This window comes from Equus quagga, chromosome 1, assembly GCF_021613505.1.
Source record: "Equus quagga isolate Etosha38 chromosome 1, UCLA_HA_Equagga_1.0, whole genome shotgun sequence".
Classification (NCBI taxonomy): domain Eukaryota; kingdom Metazoa; phylum Chordata; class Mammalia; order Perissodactyla; family Equidae; genus Equus; species Equus quagga.
In genome coordinates, this window is record NC_060267.1 from 84,948,340 (window position 1) to 84,966,899 (window position 18,560).

The following is an 18,560-nucleotide window of genomic DNA, read 5'->3' on the forward strand; positions in this document are numbered from 1 at the left end:
TCAGTGACAGTTTTACTGGAATTATGATTTTTGCCTCCAATAGCAAATTATCAGGATAAATATACAAAGCAGTATCTGCCCACAGATCTAGTTTCCACTAAAATCCCTGCTCTCTCATTGCTGTGGAAGAACAGCACTGCAGGTTGTAAGGAAACTGATGTGAGGAGCAGTGTGTTAGCCACGTAGGGACAAGTCAGAATATGTTTGCCTGGGCATACGTTTTATGTCCTTGAAATCTGAGTTTAAGATAATGTTTTTGCGTTGTCACTGTTAAGTGAGCCCATCGATCAGATATTTACTTATAGAATTCTCGTTGATTGAATTATGAAATGCGCTTGAGGGGCTTTTTTTCATATAAATACATTTTACCTCGTATTACTAATGTAATTGAGAATTATTAGAATTCTTATTATAATTATATTAGAATATATTAGAATATTTGTAATTCAACAAAATAGGAAAATGTAAATAAGAAAGAGATTTGGAAAATAGAGGTAGAACAGGAAGATAATATACAGATACACAGGCCATGAGATCCCGTGTTGTTTAAGATTGGGCTGCAATTTTAGTTCTGAGCTTCCTGGATGCCAAAACAAAAATGGACATTTAATCATTGTCCAGAGGGGAAAAATACCCATATTTCTTTAGGAGAAACAAGATATGTGATAGGGACACTAAGTAATGTGGTAGGAGTTGTCTTCACCACCATGAAATACAAGGTTTCTATAGCAATTTTGGGGTTTTTTTTTAATGTTCTCAAAACATGTCACCAGCACAATTTTGTGAAGATGGTTCTTTGAAGATTTTGTGATCTGAAAGTAGGTTCTTTGATTAGGCCACCCCTAATCAAAGAGTAAAACCCAGAATATTTGAAAGATTACTGATTTTTTTTAATCTGAAATATTGGATAAAAACATGTATAACCTACCATAAATATTGGAGGCCACCTGGCATTTAAGGAAAATGCCTTTTCTTTGAATAACTTATAGAAAGACCACATGTTGAGATTTTTTTCACTTTGTTTTTATGTTTAAGAGCTTCATATATTTCTCTGTGTACATGTTATTAGGGCCTCAGTTATTTCTGCTTTTTCATAAATGCTGAACACCCTTCATCTAAGAAAGCTTATTCATATGAGTAGAAAGAAAAGGCACATTTTCAAAGTCTGTGTCATGTCAATTTTAGTTAGAAGAGTCGAGAAGACAAAAGCATTTTTTTTTATATAGTAGGAATTAGAAATGCCACTCACTATTGATAAGAGGGTTTTTTTACTTTTAAAGTATATTTATTTGGGTTAAGAATGTGGGCTAGAAAGCCAATTGAGTTCCAGTCTCAGCTCCTCACTTTCTAGGCAAGTGATTTAACTTCTTTCCTCATTTGTCAAATGGGGGAAATAATAGAACCCTCTGCAAAGGGTTGTTAAGATAGAGCTGTGTGATCTATCTATATGTAAGGTGTTTAGAACAGTGACTACGGATCTACCTTATCTCTTGTTAGTGTTGCTTAATTATTTTTGTCTGTAAAAGTGCATTTGTAACTGGGAAATAAATGGCTCTGAACATTATGTGTGTCATATATCCCCTGAGAATTCATTTATTCAAAAGATATTTATTGAGTGCCTATCCTTTGTGAGACACTCTTCTAGGAGCTGGAGATGCACATGAACAAAAGAGAAATTTCTGCCCTCCTGAAGCATCATGTTCTAGTGAATCTGTTAAAATCCCCAAACACTCTTCTTAGAAAAATACACACAAAACTTTGCATACAGTGTCGGAAAATTAATGGTAGCTATAAGTCTGTGTATTAAATCTCAGGCTGAGAATACCATCCATACCTCCTTTTTATTTTGTCAGAGTTCCTGTGAGACATTCCTTAAGATGGGTACAGTATTTGATTTTAAAGACAAAGCTGTTGTTTGAGACAAAGTAATTGTCCCCATTTTTTTAATCACTTTTTTTGGCTCTATCAAATAGAAATGCTGTTAGCTTTAACATGACCAATTGAAATAAAATTTCCAGAGTTTGCAGATTTTTGTAGGACCATCGTGGTCTTGCCCAAACACAAGAACATCTGTTTCCATAGGCTTAACAGTCTTATTCTTAATCTTTTCACTTAAGCAGTTCTACAGCTTCCAAAACATAAAATTAAATTACAAATGACAGGAGTTAGATGTAATTAAGAGAGAACGATTTTACCTCAGGGAGGTTTGCAGTCCTCATTTATTTGCTTTTAAGCATAGCACCCTTAATTTTCCTTCTTTTGAGTTTTTATCCCAGGGGATTTTAAAAATGAAGTCATTAAAATCACTTCTGACAAGCTGGCTTTTTAAGAGCAAAATATAACCAAAAGATTATTATATTTCTGTAAAACATATTGTAAAGATAGAATATGATATAATGGATTTCACTGGGTTTTGGTGGTGTTTCTGTTTTATTCTGTTTTCTTAAATATTGAATGATGGCTTTTGACAAAGCATTTATAAACATTCTAGACAATTAAGAAGATCTAACTTTTTCTTTAGGGAACAAGCTACTTTGGAAATAATAATCTTCTCTGTGCTGGTTATTTCTCATGGCAGCCTTCCATTGCATTTTCTTTGTTTGGGTACTTTCTTTTTCTTCCTGCCATTCTTAGCTTTCTATTTTTCAACTTGAGTTTACAAAGGGTGTGTATTCAAAGGGTTTCCGCCAGTTCCCAGTACCGTGTTAATCCTGAGAAGTTACCCAGTGGGCCAATTCTCACAGTAGCGAATAAAAATAGTCGTCCAGAAGAATTACAGAATGTGGTACCACTGTGATTTGAACTAATGGACGACTTTCCAAACCACGATGGGGAGATGAAAACAGCACAAATAATGATCATTTTCTTGGATTTTTGTCTCCCCGGATTACTTTAGAACAGACTTAAAATTTAAGAAAGTAACAAAGCCGCACCATTGGTTTCTCATATACAGTAAAAGAGTATAAGAATTGGGGCTAAGAAAAAGATCATCTAGAAACCTGTCATGTGAACAGAGCCTTTCCTTTTGATTCCTATTGAGCTTACACCCACATGTTCATTTTACTGGTTTGATTCCACAAATTCAGTCCAGCATTTTATCGAGTGCCTAATAAGTGCAACTCATTACTGGTCTGTGAACTTGGGTGGCCTCATAAACCTGAATTTCCATATCATATAGTAAGGAGGTAATGCCGTTTTTTTTCTTTCAACAAATTTTATTTTTAAGAACAGTTTTAGAATTACAGAAATATTGTGGAAATAGTACAGGGTATTCCCATATACCCTTGCACTGTTTCCCCTATTATTAACATCTTATATTGGTATGTACATTTGTTACAATTAATGAGCCAATATTGATACACTGTTATTAACCAAAGTCCATACTTTATTTAGATTTTCTTAGTTTTTACCTAATGTCTTTTTTCTGTTCCAGGTCCCATCCAGGATACTACATTACATTTAGTCCTCATGTCTCCTTAGACTCCTCTTGACTGTAACAATGTCTTAGACTTTCCTTGTTTTGATGGTTTTGACAGTTTTAAGGAATACTGGTCAGGTATTTTATAGAATATCCCTCAAGTGGAATTTGTCTGATTTTTTTTTTCATAAAGTTATGAGTTTTGGAGAAGAACTCATAGGTAAAGTACCATTTTCATCACCTCATATCAAGGGTATGTACTATCAGCTTGACTTATCACTGTTGATGTTGACCATCTGGCTGAGGTCATGTTTGTCAGGTTTCTCCACTAAGTTGCTCTTTTTTCCCCCCTTTCCATACTGTACTCTTCCAAGGGAAGTCACCATGCATAGCCCATCCAGGGGTAGGCTCCATCCATGGGAGCATAGGTTATTTGGAATTCTTCTGCATGGAAGATTTGTCTCTTTTCCTCTGTTTGTTTATTTATTCAGTCATTTATATAAGTATAGACTCATGGATATTTATTTTATACTTTAGATTATAATCCAGTACTGCTTAATTTATTTTGTTGCTCCAATTGTTCCAGCTTTGGCCGTTGGGAACTCTTTCTTTTGGATCCTATGTCCCTTATACATGCTCCCATTGTTGTGGGTTTGTTGAAGCACTTCCTTACTTTCTGGCACTTCTAGATGTTCCAGGCTCATTATGTATACTTCTTGCCCCAGTCCTAGCATCAACCGTTTCTCTAAGAGCCCTGGTTCCTTTTATTGGTAAATGGTATTGGAAACCAAGATCCTGGCATTAGGTGTGCTCATTGCTATGTGTGTTATTGCTTCTAGACCCTCTCAACTGACAGAGCAAGGAAATATATGTATGATAGTGCCTTTTTTTATCAGTCAACGTGGGTTCAGCAAACAATGCATTGGAATTAGAATGGGATGGAGTCAAACTTAAATGCAGTTCTTTGCAACTTTAGGTACAATTCTTAGTTATATATAGACTAGAAAGAGGGCAGGACAAGTACATAAATGACTATTCCAAAGCAGCAGAATAATTGCTCTCAGGGTGCTACCGATGTGGTGTGCAGATTGACACAACTCTTCTGGAGGACAAATTGGCAGTATAAGTTAAAATCCAAAACACAAGGCTTATGCTGGATATTTAGGGGAATGAAGTAGTAACCATCTCTCTCCATTAAGAATCACAACTCTGCTTTACAGACTTGTTTATAGCAAAATAAGTAGAACAGCCTGAATATTCCAAAGTCAGAGATTTGGCATAGTAAATTATGGTAGAGCCATGTGATGGGTTACTACTGTACATTAAAAATGCTAGGTTAGGATAAGTGTCAAATAACATGAGGAGATGCTTACATTTTGCAGTTAATAAAAATTAATTTTCAAAACAGTGTTCAACTCATGTTATGAAAATAGTTATGTAAAAAGTTAGGCGTATGCCCACCAAACATTAGCTGCAGTTATTCCTGACTTATGAAATTAGCTTTTTTCTTACTTTCCCCCAGTATTATTATTAGAAGGAAGCAAAAAAGTTTTGTTAAAATAAGAAAACAAAATTTTTGTCATTGTACTGAGAAAAAAAAAAGTTAGATTTTTTCCTTTTAAAATGCAATAAGGTATGTCATTAATTGTGGGCTATTTTTGAGGAACAGTGAATAGTTCCATTTGGCAGGAGTATGGGAAGGGGAAATAAAGAAGATTTGGATTTTAATGTGAGGTATTAGTTCTCAGTATTTGTTCAGTGAATAAATTTTAAAATTTCTGATATTTTAGAGTACAGTTTTTAATGAAATTACTTCCAGCAATGTATGTATGTATGCCATTATATGAATATATCATAATTTATCCTTTTTTCTGTTGATAGAAGTTTGGGGTTTCTAGTTTTTGACTATTACAGAAAAAAGTTATTATGAACATTCTTTACATGTTTTTTTTCCTATTGAATGTATATCTTCATTTCTCCTGTGTAATACTTAGGAGTGGAATTGCTGAATCTGAGTAGATGTGTATTTAACTTTACAAGAACTGCCATATAGTTCACCAAAGTGGTTGGATCATTTTATACCTCTGTTAGCAACAGTCGAGAGTTCCAGTTGTTTCATATCCTCACCAGCATTTGATACTGTCTTTTATTTTAGCCAGTCTAATATGTTTGAGTGTGTATGTTTGTAATTTCCGGGCTGTATATACTGTTTGTATTGCTGCTTGAAATATAGGGGACAATATACCACTACAATTACAGAGTCATTTAAACCTTGACGACATGGCAGATACAGAAGTATACAGACTTTTGTAAAATGTAGTAAACATTTTTAACATTCATTATTAGATGAAAATAAGCATGTGTTTAAAAGGATATACATTTCAAGTTTTTGCAGTTTATTTGTGACAGAATTTCTGCAAGTAAAACATGTATGAAATCAGTCAACAGTAACATGTCACTGTACAGTCGTATACTGTAATGTTTCGGTCAACAACAGACCGCATATATAAAAGTGATCCAATAAAATTAGTACCATATAACCTGGGTGGGTGGTGTGTAATAGATGTACAGTAGTACACAAACCACCTAGTTTTGTGTAAGTACACTCTGTGATGTTCGCACATTATGAGATCAACTAATGACACGTTTCTCAGAACGAATCCTTGAAGTTAAGTGGCGCATGAGTGTATTTAACATCATTACAAAAATCTTTTGTCATGTTGCGCGTCTCAAATTACTGTGTTGTTGTATATTTAGCACAAGGCTTGGCAAACTGCGCCTGGGGGCCAAATCCAGGTGTTTCTTGTTTTTGTAAATAAAGTTTTATTGGAATACAGAAATCCTTGTTTGTTTACATATCATCTATGGCTACTTTCACTCTACAAAGGGAGAATTGAGTAATTGTGGCACAAACTGGCCTGCAAAGCCAAAAATATTTGCTATCTGGCTCTTAACAGGAAAAGTTCACAAGATGTTAATACTGCATCGTCATATGGCATTTTAGTTTTCTTTTGGAGATTCAAGCTGTTTTTCTTGGGATAAATGAAGCAGCCAAAACATAAAACCAGTTGATCAAACAAACCCACTTCTTCCATAACTTTAATAATTTTCAGAATATATCAACTGACAGTAGCTTTGCCATTCCTTGTTCTTTTAAGGTTTACATCTCTGCATGATTGCTGCTGCATGATTGTAAAAGCTTGCTCTCTGGTAAGCCATTTTACTGACTACAGTCTGGTTGAGAGGATGTATTTCGTTGACTTAGTCATTTTGGCCTTGAATAGTGTTATACAATGTTCATTGTGCCAGCAAGTTCCCTATTTCAGCTACATTTATATTTAACTCCTTAGAAATGAAAAGACTATGTATTGTTGTATAAACCTTAATTTTATAAGCGCTTGGATTTGGATGTTTTGTGAAAGCTCTTTGCTGTGTACTCTTAGGAAGGAATCATCTATAATGTTACTGTGATTTATTTTCAGAGTCTTTTCACATTTACTGATGTCCTTATTCTGAGAGGAACTTAATTAAATTCATCATTGTTAGAATTTCTGGATCATTTTGTAGAGCTTGGCCTCTGGCAAGTGAAATGGATTTATTCCGAAGTTCTTCAGCATATTTCCTAAGACCAAATATTTTTAAGTGGTTCGCATGGAACTCCTCGACTTATTATCATTCTTGAAGGCTTCAAAGATTCAGCATGTGAGTTTTCAAATTCACTTTCTCTCAAGGGTGTGTTACCCCTTAATTCTCTTCACATGATCAGTGGATGAGAGCAGATTGATGAGAACTGACCACTTACAGAATATTTTCAGTTTTTTATTATTTTTTCATCCTATGTACTTTTGAATTTCCAAATCAGATATCTCTAATAACTGTGTATCCTTTTTCAAGTTATCTTCTTCATCAGTCTGATATGACTGATGTAACTGGCATAAAATATTTTGAATCTTTCCGTATTCCTCTGAGTTCTTAATATAGTTTTCTAATCTTCAAGCTTATCTTGTCACAATCTGTCATTCTTAGCATGTTTCAGAACTTCCATTGTTGTTTCATAGAATTCGTAGAGTAAACTCATCTGACATTTAAAAAATCAGAGTTCTCTTTAGAAGTAGATGTATGCTTCAAGTGGAGATATAATTCAAGAATAAAATTAACAGTTGTTTTAGAATAATTCCTTATAGTCGCATTCCAAATATAGGTTAATAGTATGTCTAGTCATCATTTCTAGAAAGTTTTGTCAGTGTGAAATTTATCTTAATCATTGTTTTAGTGCTTTAAGTCCCCCTTCTCATTTTTTTTTTTAAAGTTCCAAAACCTTTCAGAAAATGCTTAATGCTACTTTGGGTCATCTTCCTTCCATACTTTGAAATTATAATTCTGATCTTGCAAATCCCCATTTGACTGAATTACTGTCTTCAGAGCCTGCCAGGTAATAGCCCTCCTTATTATTACACAAGAAATCATTCTCCTTGGCAGCCGTTTTGGCTGGCTATCCCACTGTGGTTTTAATTGGCCTTGCCTTGGTAACTACCTTTTCATTTCTTCATTTGCATTTTCTTTTGTGAAGCTCAAATTTTTGTTCATTTTATCAGATTGTCTTTTTCTTTCAATTCTGTATAAATTCTGGATACAGCTATTGCAGATATATGTATACTGCTTGCCTGTTTCTCTTTTCAAAATTTTTTATTTAATGTAATTTAATTCATCAAAAGTTTCCATTACTTGTGCTTCATGTGTTTTGTTTTGTTTTTATTTTTTTAATTAATTTTTTTATTGTAGTAACATTAGATTATAACATTATATAACTTTCAGGTGTACATCATAATATATTTTGAATTCTGTGTAGATTACATCATGTTCACCACCCAAAGACTAATTATAATCCATCACCACACATATGCCTAATGATCCCTTTCGCCCTCCTCCCTCCCCCCTTCCCCTCTGGTAACCACCAGTGCAATCTCTGTTGCTATATGTTTGTTTGTTGTAGTTTTTGTCTTCTACTCATGAGTGAGATCATATGGTATTTGACTTTCTCCCTCTGACTTATTTCACTTAGCATAATAGCCTCCAGGTCCGTCCATGTTGTCACAAATGGCTGGATTTCATCATTTCTTATGGCCGAGTTGTATTCCATTGTGTATATACACCACATCTTCTTTATCCTTTTGTCCCTTGATGGGCAGCTAGGTTGCTTCCAAGTCTTGGGAATAATGCTGTGATAAACATAGGGGTACGTGTATCTTTATGCATTTGTGTTTTCAAGTTCTTTAGCTAAACACCCAGCAGTGGAGGAACTGGATCATATGGTAGATCTATTCTTAATTTTCTGACGAAACTTCATACTGTTTTCCATAATGGCTGCACCAGTTTGCACTCCCACCAGCAGTGTACAAGGGTTCCCTTCTCTCCACATCCTCTCCAACACTTGCTGTTTCCTGTCTTGTTAATTATAGCCATTCTGATGAGAGTGAGTGATATCTCATTGTAGTTTTGATTTGCATTTCCCTGATAGTTAATGATGTTGAACATCTTTTCATATGCCTGTTGGCCATCTGTATATCTTCTTTGGAGAAATCTCTGTTCAGATCTTTTGCCCGTTTTTTAATTGGGTTGTTAGTTTTTTTGTTGTTGAGATGTATGAGTTCTTTGTATTTTGTATATTAACCCCTTATCTGATGTATGGTTTTGCTTGCCTATTTTTCTTTTTTTTTTTTAAAGATTTTATTTTTTCCTTTTTTCTCCCCAAAGCCCCCAGTACCTAGTTGTATATTTTTAGTTGTGGGTCCTTCTAGTTGTGGCATGTGGGATGCCGCCTCAACGTTGCCTGATGAGTGGTGCCATGTTTGCGCCCAGGATCTGAACTGGGGAAACCCTGGGCTGCCAAAGCGGAGCACCGGAACTTAACCACTCAGCCGCAGGGCTAGCCCCGCTTGCCTATTTCTTAATCGCGTATTTTTTTTTTTATTATTAATGTTATGATAGATTACAACCTGGTGAGATTTCAGTTGTACATTTTTGTTAGTCATGTTGTGGGTACACCACTTCCCCCTTTGTACCCTCCCCCCACCCCCCCTTTTCCCTGGTAACCACCCATCAGATCTCCTTATCAATATACTAACTTCCACCTATGAGTGGAGTCATATAGAGTTCGTCTTTCTCTGACTGGCTTATTTCGCTTAACATAATACCCTTGAGGTCCATCCACGTTGCTGTGAATGGGCCAATTTTGTCTTTTTTATGGCTGAGTAGTATTCCATTGTGTATATATACCACATCTTCTTTATCCAATCATCAGTTTCTGGGCATGTAGGTTGGTTCCACGTCTTGGCTATTGTAAATAATGCTGCGATGAACATAGGGGTGCAAGGGACTCTTGGGATTTCTGATTTCAGGTTCTTAGGATAGATACCCAGTAATGGGATGGCTGGGTCATAGGGTATTTCTATTTTTAACTTTTTGAGAAATCTCCATACTGTTTTCCATAGTGGCTGTACCAGTTTGCATTCCCACCAACAGTATATGAGGGTTCCTTTTTCTCCACAAGCTCTCCAACATTTGTCGCTCTTGGTTTTGGATGTTTTTGCCAATCTAACGGGTGTAAGGTGGTATCTTAGTGTAGTTTTGATTTGCATTTCCCTGATGATTAGTGATGATGAACATCTTTTCATGTGTCTATTGGCCATATTCATATCTTCTTTTGAGAAATGTCTGTTCATGTCCTCTGCCCATTTTTTGATCGGGTTGTTTTTTTGTTGTTAAGCAGTGTGAGTTCTTTGTATATTATGGAGATTAACCCTTTGTCGGATAAGTGGCTTGTAAATATTTTTTCCCAATTAGTCAGCTGTTTTTTTGTTTCAATCCTGTTTTCCCTTGCCTTGAAGAAGCTCTTTAGTCTGATGAAGTCCCATTTGTTTATTCTTTCTATTGTTTCCCTCAACTGAGGAATTATAGTGTCGGAAAAGATTCTTTTGAAACTGATGTCAAAGAGTGTACTGCCTATATTCTCTTCCAGAAGACTTATTGTTTCAGACCTAATCTTTAGGTCTTTGATCCATTTTGAGTTTATTTTGGTGTGTGGTGAAAAAGAATGGTCAATTTTCAATCTTTTGCATGTGGCTGTCCAGTTTTCCCAGCACCATTTGTTGAAGAGACTTTCTTTTCTCCATTGTAGGCCCTCTGCTCCTTTGTCGAAGATCAGCTGTCCATAGATGTGTGGTTTTATCTCTGGGCTTTCAATTCTGTTCCATTGGTCTGTGGACCTGTTTTTGTACCAGTACCATGCTGTTTTGATCACTGTAGCTTTGTAGTATGTTTTGAAATCGGGGATTGTGATTCTGCCGGCTTTGTTTCTCTTGCTCAGGATTGCTTTAGCAATTCGCGGTCTTTTGTTGCCCCATATGAATTTTAGGATTCTTTGTTCAATTTCTGTGAAGAATGTTCTTGGGATTCTGATTGGGATAGCATTGAATCTGTAGATTGCTTTAGGTAGTATGGACATTTTAACTATGTTTATTCTTCCAATCCATGTGCATGGAATGTCTTTCCATCTCTTTATGTCATCGTCAATTTCTTTCAAGAAAGTCTTGTAGTTTTCATTGTATAGATCCTTCACTTCCTTGGTTAAGTTTATCCCAAGGTTTTTTATTCTTTTCGTTGCGATTGTGAATGGGATTGAGTTCTTTTAATGGCATATTTTATAAGCAAAAAATTTTAATGAAGTCTATTTTATCTTTTTTTTCTCTTGGTGATGCTAGGGGTGAGAGAAGTTTTTAGCATGCTGCAGTTTCAAAATTGAACCTGAGACTGTTTATGACCATTATTGGTTGTTTCAACTATTCATAAAATAGAGATTTATTAACAATGAAGATTTCTTAATACCTTAGCAAATAATGTACGCCTGTGGTTCTCTCTGTGTGTTGCTATTTCACATTCTGTATGTTCATTAAAATTAAAACCGAGTTCAGAATTCACATATCCTAGGATGAAAACAATCTTTAACTCACTGTAATACAGCATATGTTCCTGACATAGACCCCTTTCCTTGTCATTTCTCTTGATAATTGCAGAATGGTTTGATTTATTTTGCATTTTGAATTAAAAGACTCAAAATCTTTATTCTGTTTCTTATGACAATTATTTTTTCTTCCCTGCACTTTATAGACAAGAAGTTATTAATGAGTCAATCTAATGATTGGCCCCTAGAATCATTCTTGTTCTTTTTCAGATATTCAGTTGGAATCTCTTTTAAATTATTCAATTAATAAGATTCTTTCCTGATTTAGTTTTCTGCCTCATCATGTGGGTCTTGAATTAAACATTAGCATTAGAGATCCTGGTTTGGGTAGGGCTGTTGACCTCATGAGCATTGCCATCACTCAGTCCTAAAGATGTGAGGTATATTTATTAAGCACTGGCTGTGTGCCATGCATTATGCTAGGCTATGTGGAAGTTACAAAACTAAATCACAGTGTCTGCCCCTACATGAAGAGTTTTATAAGGAATATAAGATGTACAAAAATAAAAATAATATATATTCTAGGTAGCATATGTGTACGGTGTTCTGTGTATCGGTGTGTGTGTGTGAACGTGTGCATGTGTGTGTTCAGAGGGCAGCCCCAGCTCTCAGCAGTGCTGACGACTTTGCTTCCTTTCACTGTTAGGAAGTGTTTTCTGTATACGTGTCAGATACTGCTAGAAGCTCTTTATATATTTATGTATACATTTAGTGTCACCCTCACTACAACTTTATAAGATAGATGATATTAGCCAGAGAAGATAAGAAACTGACCAAAAGTTGTTTAGCTAGTAACTAGAGACTGAGCCAGCTTTTAAATGCAGATATGTCTGACTTTAAGCTATGTCCCTGGTTTTAAGGCCTTTAAGGAAATATGGATTTGCATCATTTTTATCATTTATCTATATACACCTGAAGTAGTTCTGTGAACAGTTAATCTAAAGGGCTTGGATCATCCTGGGTCTCTTTCTCATTTGTTTGAATTATAAGTCTGAATTAGTTCAAAATTTAAAATATGAATAAATAAAATGACCTTTATTCAGGTGCAATTTATATACAATAAAATTCACCAAATTAAGTGAATGATTCAATATGTTTTAACTAGCACCACAGATGTGATGGGTAATGTTTTCCATCACTTCCAAAAGTCCTCTCACGTCTCTTAAGAGTCAGTCTTCTTTTTTTGTTGTTGTTGTTGAAGATTAGCCCTGAGCTAACATGCGCTGCCAATCCTCCTCTTTTTGCTGAAGAAGCTCGGCCCTGAGCTAACATCCGTGCCCATCTTCCTCTGCTTTATATGTGGGACGCCTGCCATGGCATGGCTTGACAAGCGGTGCATATGTCCACACCTGGGATCCGCACCGGCAAACCCTGGGCTGCAGAACAGAACTTGTGAACTTGTGAACCGCTGCACCACCAGGCCGCCCCCCACAGCATGGCTTGAAAAGCAGTGCCTATGTCTTTGCCCTGGATGCAAACCAGTGAACCCTGGGCTGCTGAAGCAGAGCACACAAACTTAACCACTATGCTTAACCACTATGCCACCAGGCTGGGCCCTAGAATCAGTCTTCTTTTAACCCTGTCCTCTTCAAAGCACTGAGCTGCTTTCTTTAACTTGCAGCTTTGCCTGTTCTCAAATTTCATATGCATGGAATTATAGAAAATGTCTTTTGTGCCTGGCTTCTTTTACTTAGTATAGTTCTTTTGAGATCGATCGGTGTTGCATGTGTCAGTAGTTTTTTCCTTTTCTTTTTTTTTTTTTTTTTTGCCGAGTAGCTCACTATGTGGACATACCACAATTTATTTATCCATTTATCCATTTGAGCACATTTCTCTTGTTTCCAGTTTGGGGTATTATGTATAAAGCTGTGAACATTTGAGTTCTGGTCTTTGCATGTATTCATATTTTTGTTTCTCTTGGATAAATACCTAGGAGTAGAATTGCTGTATGTGTATGTTTAACTTTTTAAGAAACTTCAGAACTGTTTCCAAAGTATTTGTACCATTCTGAATTCCACCAGTGATGTATGGGAGTTCCAGTTATTTCGCACCCTCTGCCAACACTTGGTATCTTGGGCCTTTTTAATTTTAGCATTTAGTGGGTGTGTAGTGGAATCTCATCGTGGTTTGAATTTATATTTCTCTGATGAGTAATGATGTTGAAATTTTTTCATGTGTTTATTTGCCACCTATATATCTTCTTTTGTGAAGTATCTATTCAGTCTTTTACCACCATCCCCCCCTTTTTTAAATCCGTTGTTTGTCTCCTTATTTGTTTTAAGTCACATATTCTGGATACAACTCTATTATCAGATAGATTTTATAGGTATTTCATCCCGGTCATAGCTTACGTTTTCATGTTTTTAACAGTGGCTTTTGAACAATAAATTTTTTAAAATTTTGCTGGCCTAGTTTATCCTTTTTTCTCTCTGATTCATGACTCATAGGACCCCTCTAGATAGCTCTGCGGCTCTCTTTCTGTGCAGCTTTTCCTCTCCAGTGCCCTGACCTGCAATTCTAGCTCCCTTGCCCTCCTCCACTTCTCTCTCCACCTCAGGGAGACGTTCCCCTTTCCCAGCTCTGTTTCAGTCCCCTCGCCACGTGCTGCAGCCTGGAAGTGGCCACCACGCAATAACTGCTGTAGTCTTGGGTCTCACCTTGGGTTTTGTCCTTTTGGCAGGGATCACCATGATTCTGAGCTGCCTTAACTAGTTAATAATGTGTTAAAAATTAGTAGTAATATATGCCAGTAAAGCTCTTGGAAAGCAGTTTGGCCTTAGCTCTGAAGGTTTAAATACTGGTTAAGAAAGAGTGTATGCTTTAAAGTTAGTTCAGCTCCCTACACTGTGAGATATTTATGGCCCTGGGAACTTGATTACCTGAAAGGCTAGAGAAATTACTGGACAGGAGAAGAATATCCCTTTCATTTTTCATTTTGAAAGAGGAGTGTCAGGCTCTTGGATGGTGTGCTGAATATGATGTAGTCTCACCAAGGAGAATCAAGACGGTTTTAGCTGTTAAAATAGAGAGTCATGTTTCTGTGCTCCAGTTCTTTAGCACGTGAGCAAATGAAATTTTACAAGGGGAAGATATTAGAACTTGCTGGATGCTTAGTACGTTTTATGAAGGATTGCTGACATTATTGACATATGTTCAGTTTTAGTTAACTCATTATAGAAGAGGAAACAGTTTTTCTCCATTGGCAAAGCAAAGGCTATTTTCCCAGAGCCTGTTTGAATCCCTTGGTATTTAGTGAACTAGTTTCGTATTGAGTAGGCTGCTGTGTGCATTTTTATGCCATTTGCCCCTAGGATAAGTCCCAATTAAAGGACTTTTCTTTTCCATATGAGAACCTGGCATATGAGCTTCATAGCAAAGGATCAATTAAAGCAGCAATTTTTATACTCAGTTTTTCTAACGGGAGCACTTTACCTTCTTCTTTTGAGATTAGGTTATTTTCCTATGGGAAATCCATTTTGAATAGCACATTTTCCCTGTTCCAATAGAAAGGTCACCAGCTGTACTTCACTGCGTCAGGGATGGAGTATTCATGAGGTGTAACAGGTTGCTTTCTTCCATCTTTTTTTTCCCCTTAATATTTGGTTTTGCTTTTGCTTGAGTGGTTGGTCCCTGAAGATGGAGTAACTCTGGTCATGCATATGTGTATGTATGTCCCTGAAGCATTTTAAAACATGCAAATAAGAAGACCTTATTGTATAAACTTTAAAAAGTACATACATGATTGACTGCTAAACCTTCTCTTTCCTTATGTTTCCACAGGAGTCTCCCCAGGACAGTGCTATCACCCGGGATATTAACCGGACATTCCCAGCGCATGACTACTTTAAGGATACAGGAGGAGATGGACAAGATTCCTTATATAAAATATGCAAGGTATTTCATGTCAAAGACTCAGGTTTGAATGGTCATTCTGGTTCTTTGAAATTATGCAAAAGATACCTCTAAAGTGTAATTTGTATTTGATATTCCAGAAGGTAAAGACTGTAAAATCAAAGGTTACAGCACAATTTTAGACTCATAATGATCAGGAAATACTTAGAAATATATGGTAGAGTTTTATTTACTCTTTTTTTTTCCCCCTGAGGAAGATTTGCCCTGAGCTAACGTCTGTTGCCAACCCTCCTCTTTTTTATTGAGGAAGATTAGCCCTGAGCCAACATCTGTGCCAGTCTTCCTTCACTTTATATGCAGGTTGCCACCACAGCATGGCTGACAGTGGTGCAAGTCCACACCCGGGATTGGAACGTGCGAACCCAGGGCACTGAAGCAGAGTGTGCAGAGCTCGACCACTATGCTGTGGGCTGGCCCCGTTTCTTTCACTCTAATCAAGACTTTCAGATGACAGTCTTCTGGCTCCACATTTAAACTTTCAAAAGTTGATTTTGTTGAGCCCTCCCTGATGGCCTAGTGGTTAAAGTTCAGTGCACTCTGCTTCAGCAGCCCGGGTTCACTTCCCAGGCATGGAACCACACTACTCGTCTGTCAGTAGCCATGCTGTGGCAGCAGCTCACAGAGAAGAACTAGAAAAATTTACAACTATACACAACTACGTACTGGGCCTTTGCCAGGGATAAAGGAAGAAAAAGGAGGAAGGTTGGCAACAGATGTTAGCTTAGGGTGAATCTTCCCTTGCAAACGAAAAAAAAAATTGGTTTTATGTTAAGAGCTCTGAGTCCTATAACACTACAAACTTCTTTTCAATATTCACATTATAAGTGATGAACTTGGCACCTAGGACACATCCAACAGTGGGAAGTGCTAATGCCCATCCCAGTGGACTTTTAGTGCTACAGCATAGTAAATGGTGGGAAATACTGATGTCTGTCAATAGGTCTATACCTGAAAGCTATAAAGGAAATGATAGCCTTTTCAATTTCAGTAATCCATATTCCAGTAGATTTTGGTATTTCAGAGCCATGGGGCTAAAAGGAGAATTTGGGACCAGAATTCTTCAACCTTCTTCTCTTCTCAGAATTAGTCTTTAATCTTTTCCCCAAAAAACAAATCAAGAACCTATTTAGCATCTACTATATGAGAGTAGAGGCAAGGCACAAGACATATTCTTAAGGAACTTACATATTATGATTGAGAAGGCAAAACTAACAACTAGTTTTAGGACAGACCAGCAATATAGGACAGGTTCTCCAATGATAAACTAGATGCTTAAAACTATGAGAGCAGTTAGAATTTATAGAAATGTTTCTTGGGTTTAATTTTAATTTCCTCAGAGGACACACAAAGTCATGGTCTTCTTCTCTGGTCATCCTTTTTTAGCCCCATCTCAGTTGTGCGCCCCAGTTAAGCAGCCAATTCAGCTATCCCTCACCCTACTGCAGAATTTCCCAGAAAGAAACCTAGGGCTCACTGCTTCTGATCTCTTCCTCCTGACCCCCCTGCACTCTAGTTTCTCTCCCATGATGCTCTTCCTTACAGCTCTCTCTGCTCTTGACTTCTCACCCTCCTGCATGTACTCTCACTTGTGTCTCAACTTCACTGAGTGCCTCGTCATTTCCTCTCTCTCCACCTGCCCCTAAAACAGTGGCCTTCCCCTAGGTGCTAATTCAGTTGTTCTGTAGCTCAACACTGTCTCTTGTGGGCGACCTTTTCCACCCCCAAAACTTCAGCTGTCACCACTGCACAGATGTCCCCAAATCGACATTACCTCAAAGCCCAAATTTCCAGCTGCCAGTGGTCTCCATGTAAAAGTCTGTCAAGTACATCAAACAAAACAGGTCTAAAAATAGAATTCATTTAAAAACACATTTTATGGGCCATCCCTGGTGGCCTACTGGTTAAGTTCAGTGCACTCTGCTTCAGCGGCCCAGCTTCAGTTCCTGGGCCTGGACCTATTCTGCTCTATTAGCAGCCGTGCTGTGCTGGGACCCCACATATTTGTAAATAGAGGAAGATTGGCACAGATTGTAGCTCAGGGCATATCTTCCTCAGGAAAAAAAAAAAAGAAAGAAAGAAAGAAAATTTTCAAACGTACATAAAAGTCAAATAGTATAATGAATTTGTATATATCCCTCACCCAGATTTAATGTTTATCAACATATTGCCACAACTGTTTCATCTTTCCCTTTTTACATTTTTCCTGAAGTACTTTAAAGCAAATCTCAGACATCATGATCCTGAATTCTCCACTATACATCTCTAAAAAATAAGATTATTATCCATCTATAGCATCTATCATTGTCCATCAATACCATTCATTCCATGTCTGAATCTCCATATTCAGATCTCCCTAAATGTCTTTATACATTTAGTTGGAATCAGGATTCAACAATATCCATATTATGTTTAGTTGTTATATCTCTTTTAATTAAAAACAGTCCTCCTTTTTCCCCCAATACCGTTGTCTTGCTGAAGATACAGTCATTTCTCTGTTAGCTTTCAGTTCCTTCCTTTGGCCACATTGAGTTTGATATGATTGAGGTCTCTTATAGCCATAATATCCTCTCTAATCACTGCCGTGGTAAAGACCTCTGTCTTGCGTTGCTGGCACTTTTGCAAAAGCTGCCTTCCATCAGTCTCCCTGCCTTTGGTTTCTGGCTTATTTATTATTTTCTCCATATTGACCCCCAAACTGGATCATTTCAGTGGCCTCCACTGAAACCTTTAGTGCTTCCCTATAGCCACAGAATGAAATCAAAATTCCTTAGTTCTTTTCCTGGTCCTAGATTCCTTAGCTTAGCATATAAGGCATTTTGTAGTATATCCTGGCTTATTCCCTAAATATTTTATACTTCAGCCACATTGAAATTCTTACTGTACACTGCTTGATGTACTTGTCAGACCTCTCAACTGAGCTGTGAAGTCCTCAAGGGCAGGAATCATTTTCTATGTATGTTAGCAATGTAGCACTTGGCACATCGTAGGTGCTCTTCCAAAGTTGGTAAACTAATGAAATGCCTTTTTTTCTCCCTGCTCATTATAGCCCGAATAGGCCTTGTGTTCCAAACATTCCCCAGATATATCTCGTACTTTTCAAGTCTTAATGCATTCCTCACGCTTTTCCATGAGCCTGAAGAATATGCTCCCCTCCATTCTCTACCTATACAAATTCAGTACATTTTCTTCCTAGTATATAATTGATTAAGC

General features: G+C 36.9%; 1 protein-coding gene across 4 annotated transcripts in view; it reads left to right on the forward strand.

Annotated features, from left to right (window-relative positions):
• RABGAP1 (RAB GTPase activating protein 1) overlaps positions 1–18,560 on the forward strand; it is a 160,099-nt gene that overhangs the window by 105,529 nt on the left and 36,010 nt on the right. For all 4 annotated transcript variants that reach the window (XM_046684412.1, XM_046684420.1, XM_046684434.1 and 1 more), the window contains one exon: positions 15,219–15,332. In XM_046684412.1, coding sequence (XP_046540368.1) covers positions 15,219–15,332 — 114 coding nt within the window. The remainder of the gene's footprint in view (positions 1–15,218; positions 15,333–18,560) is intronic.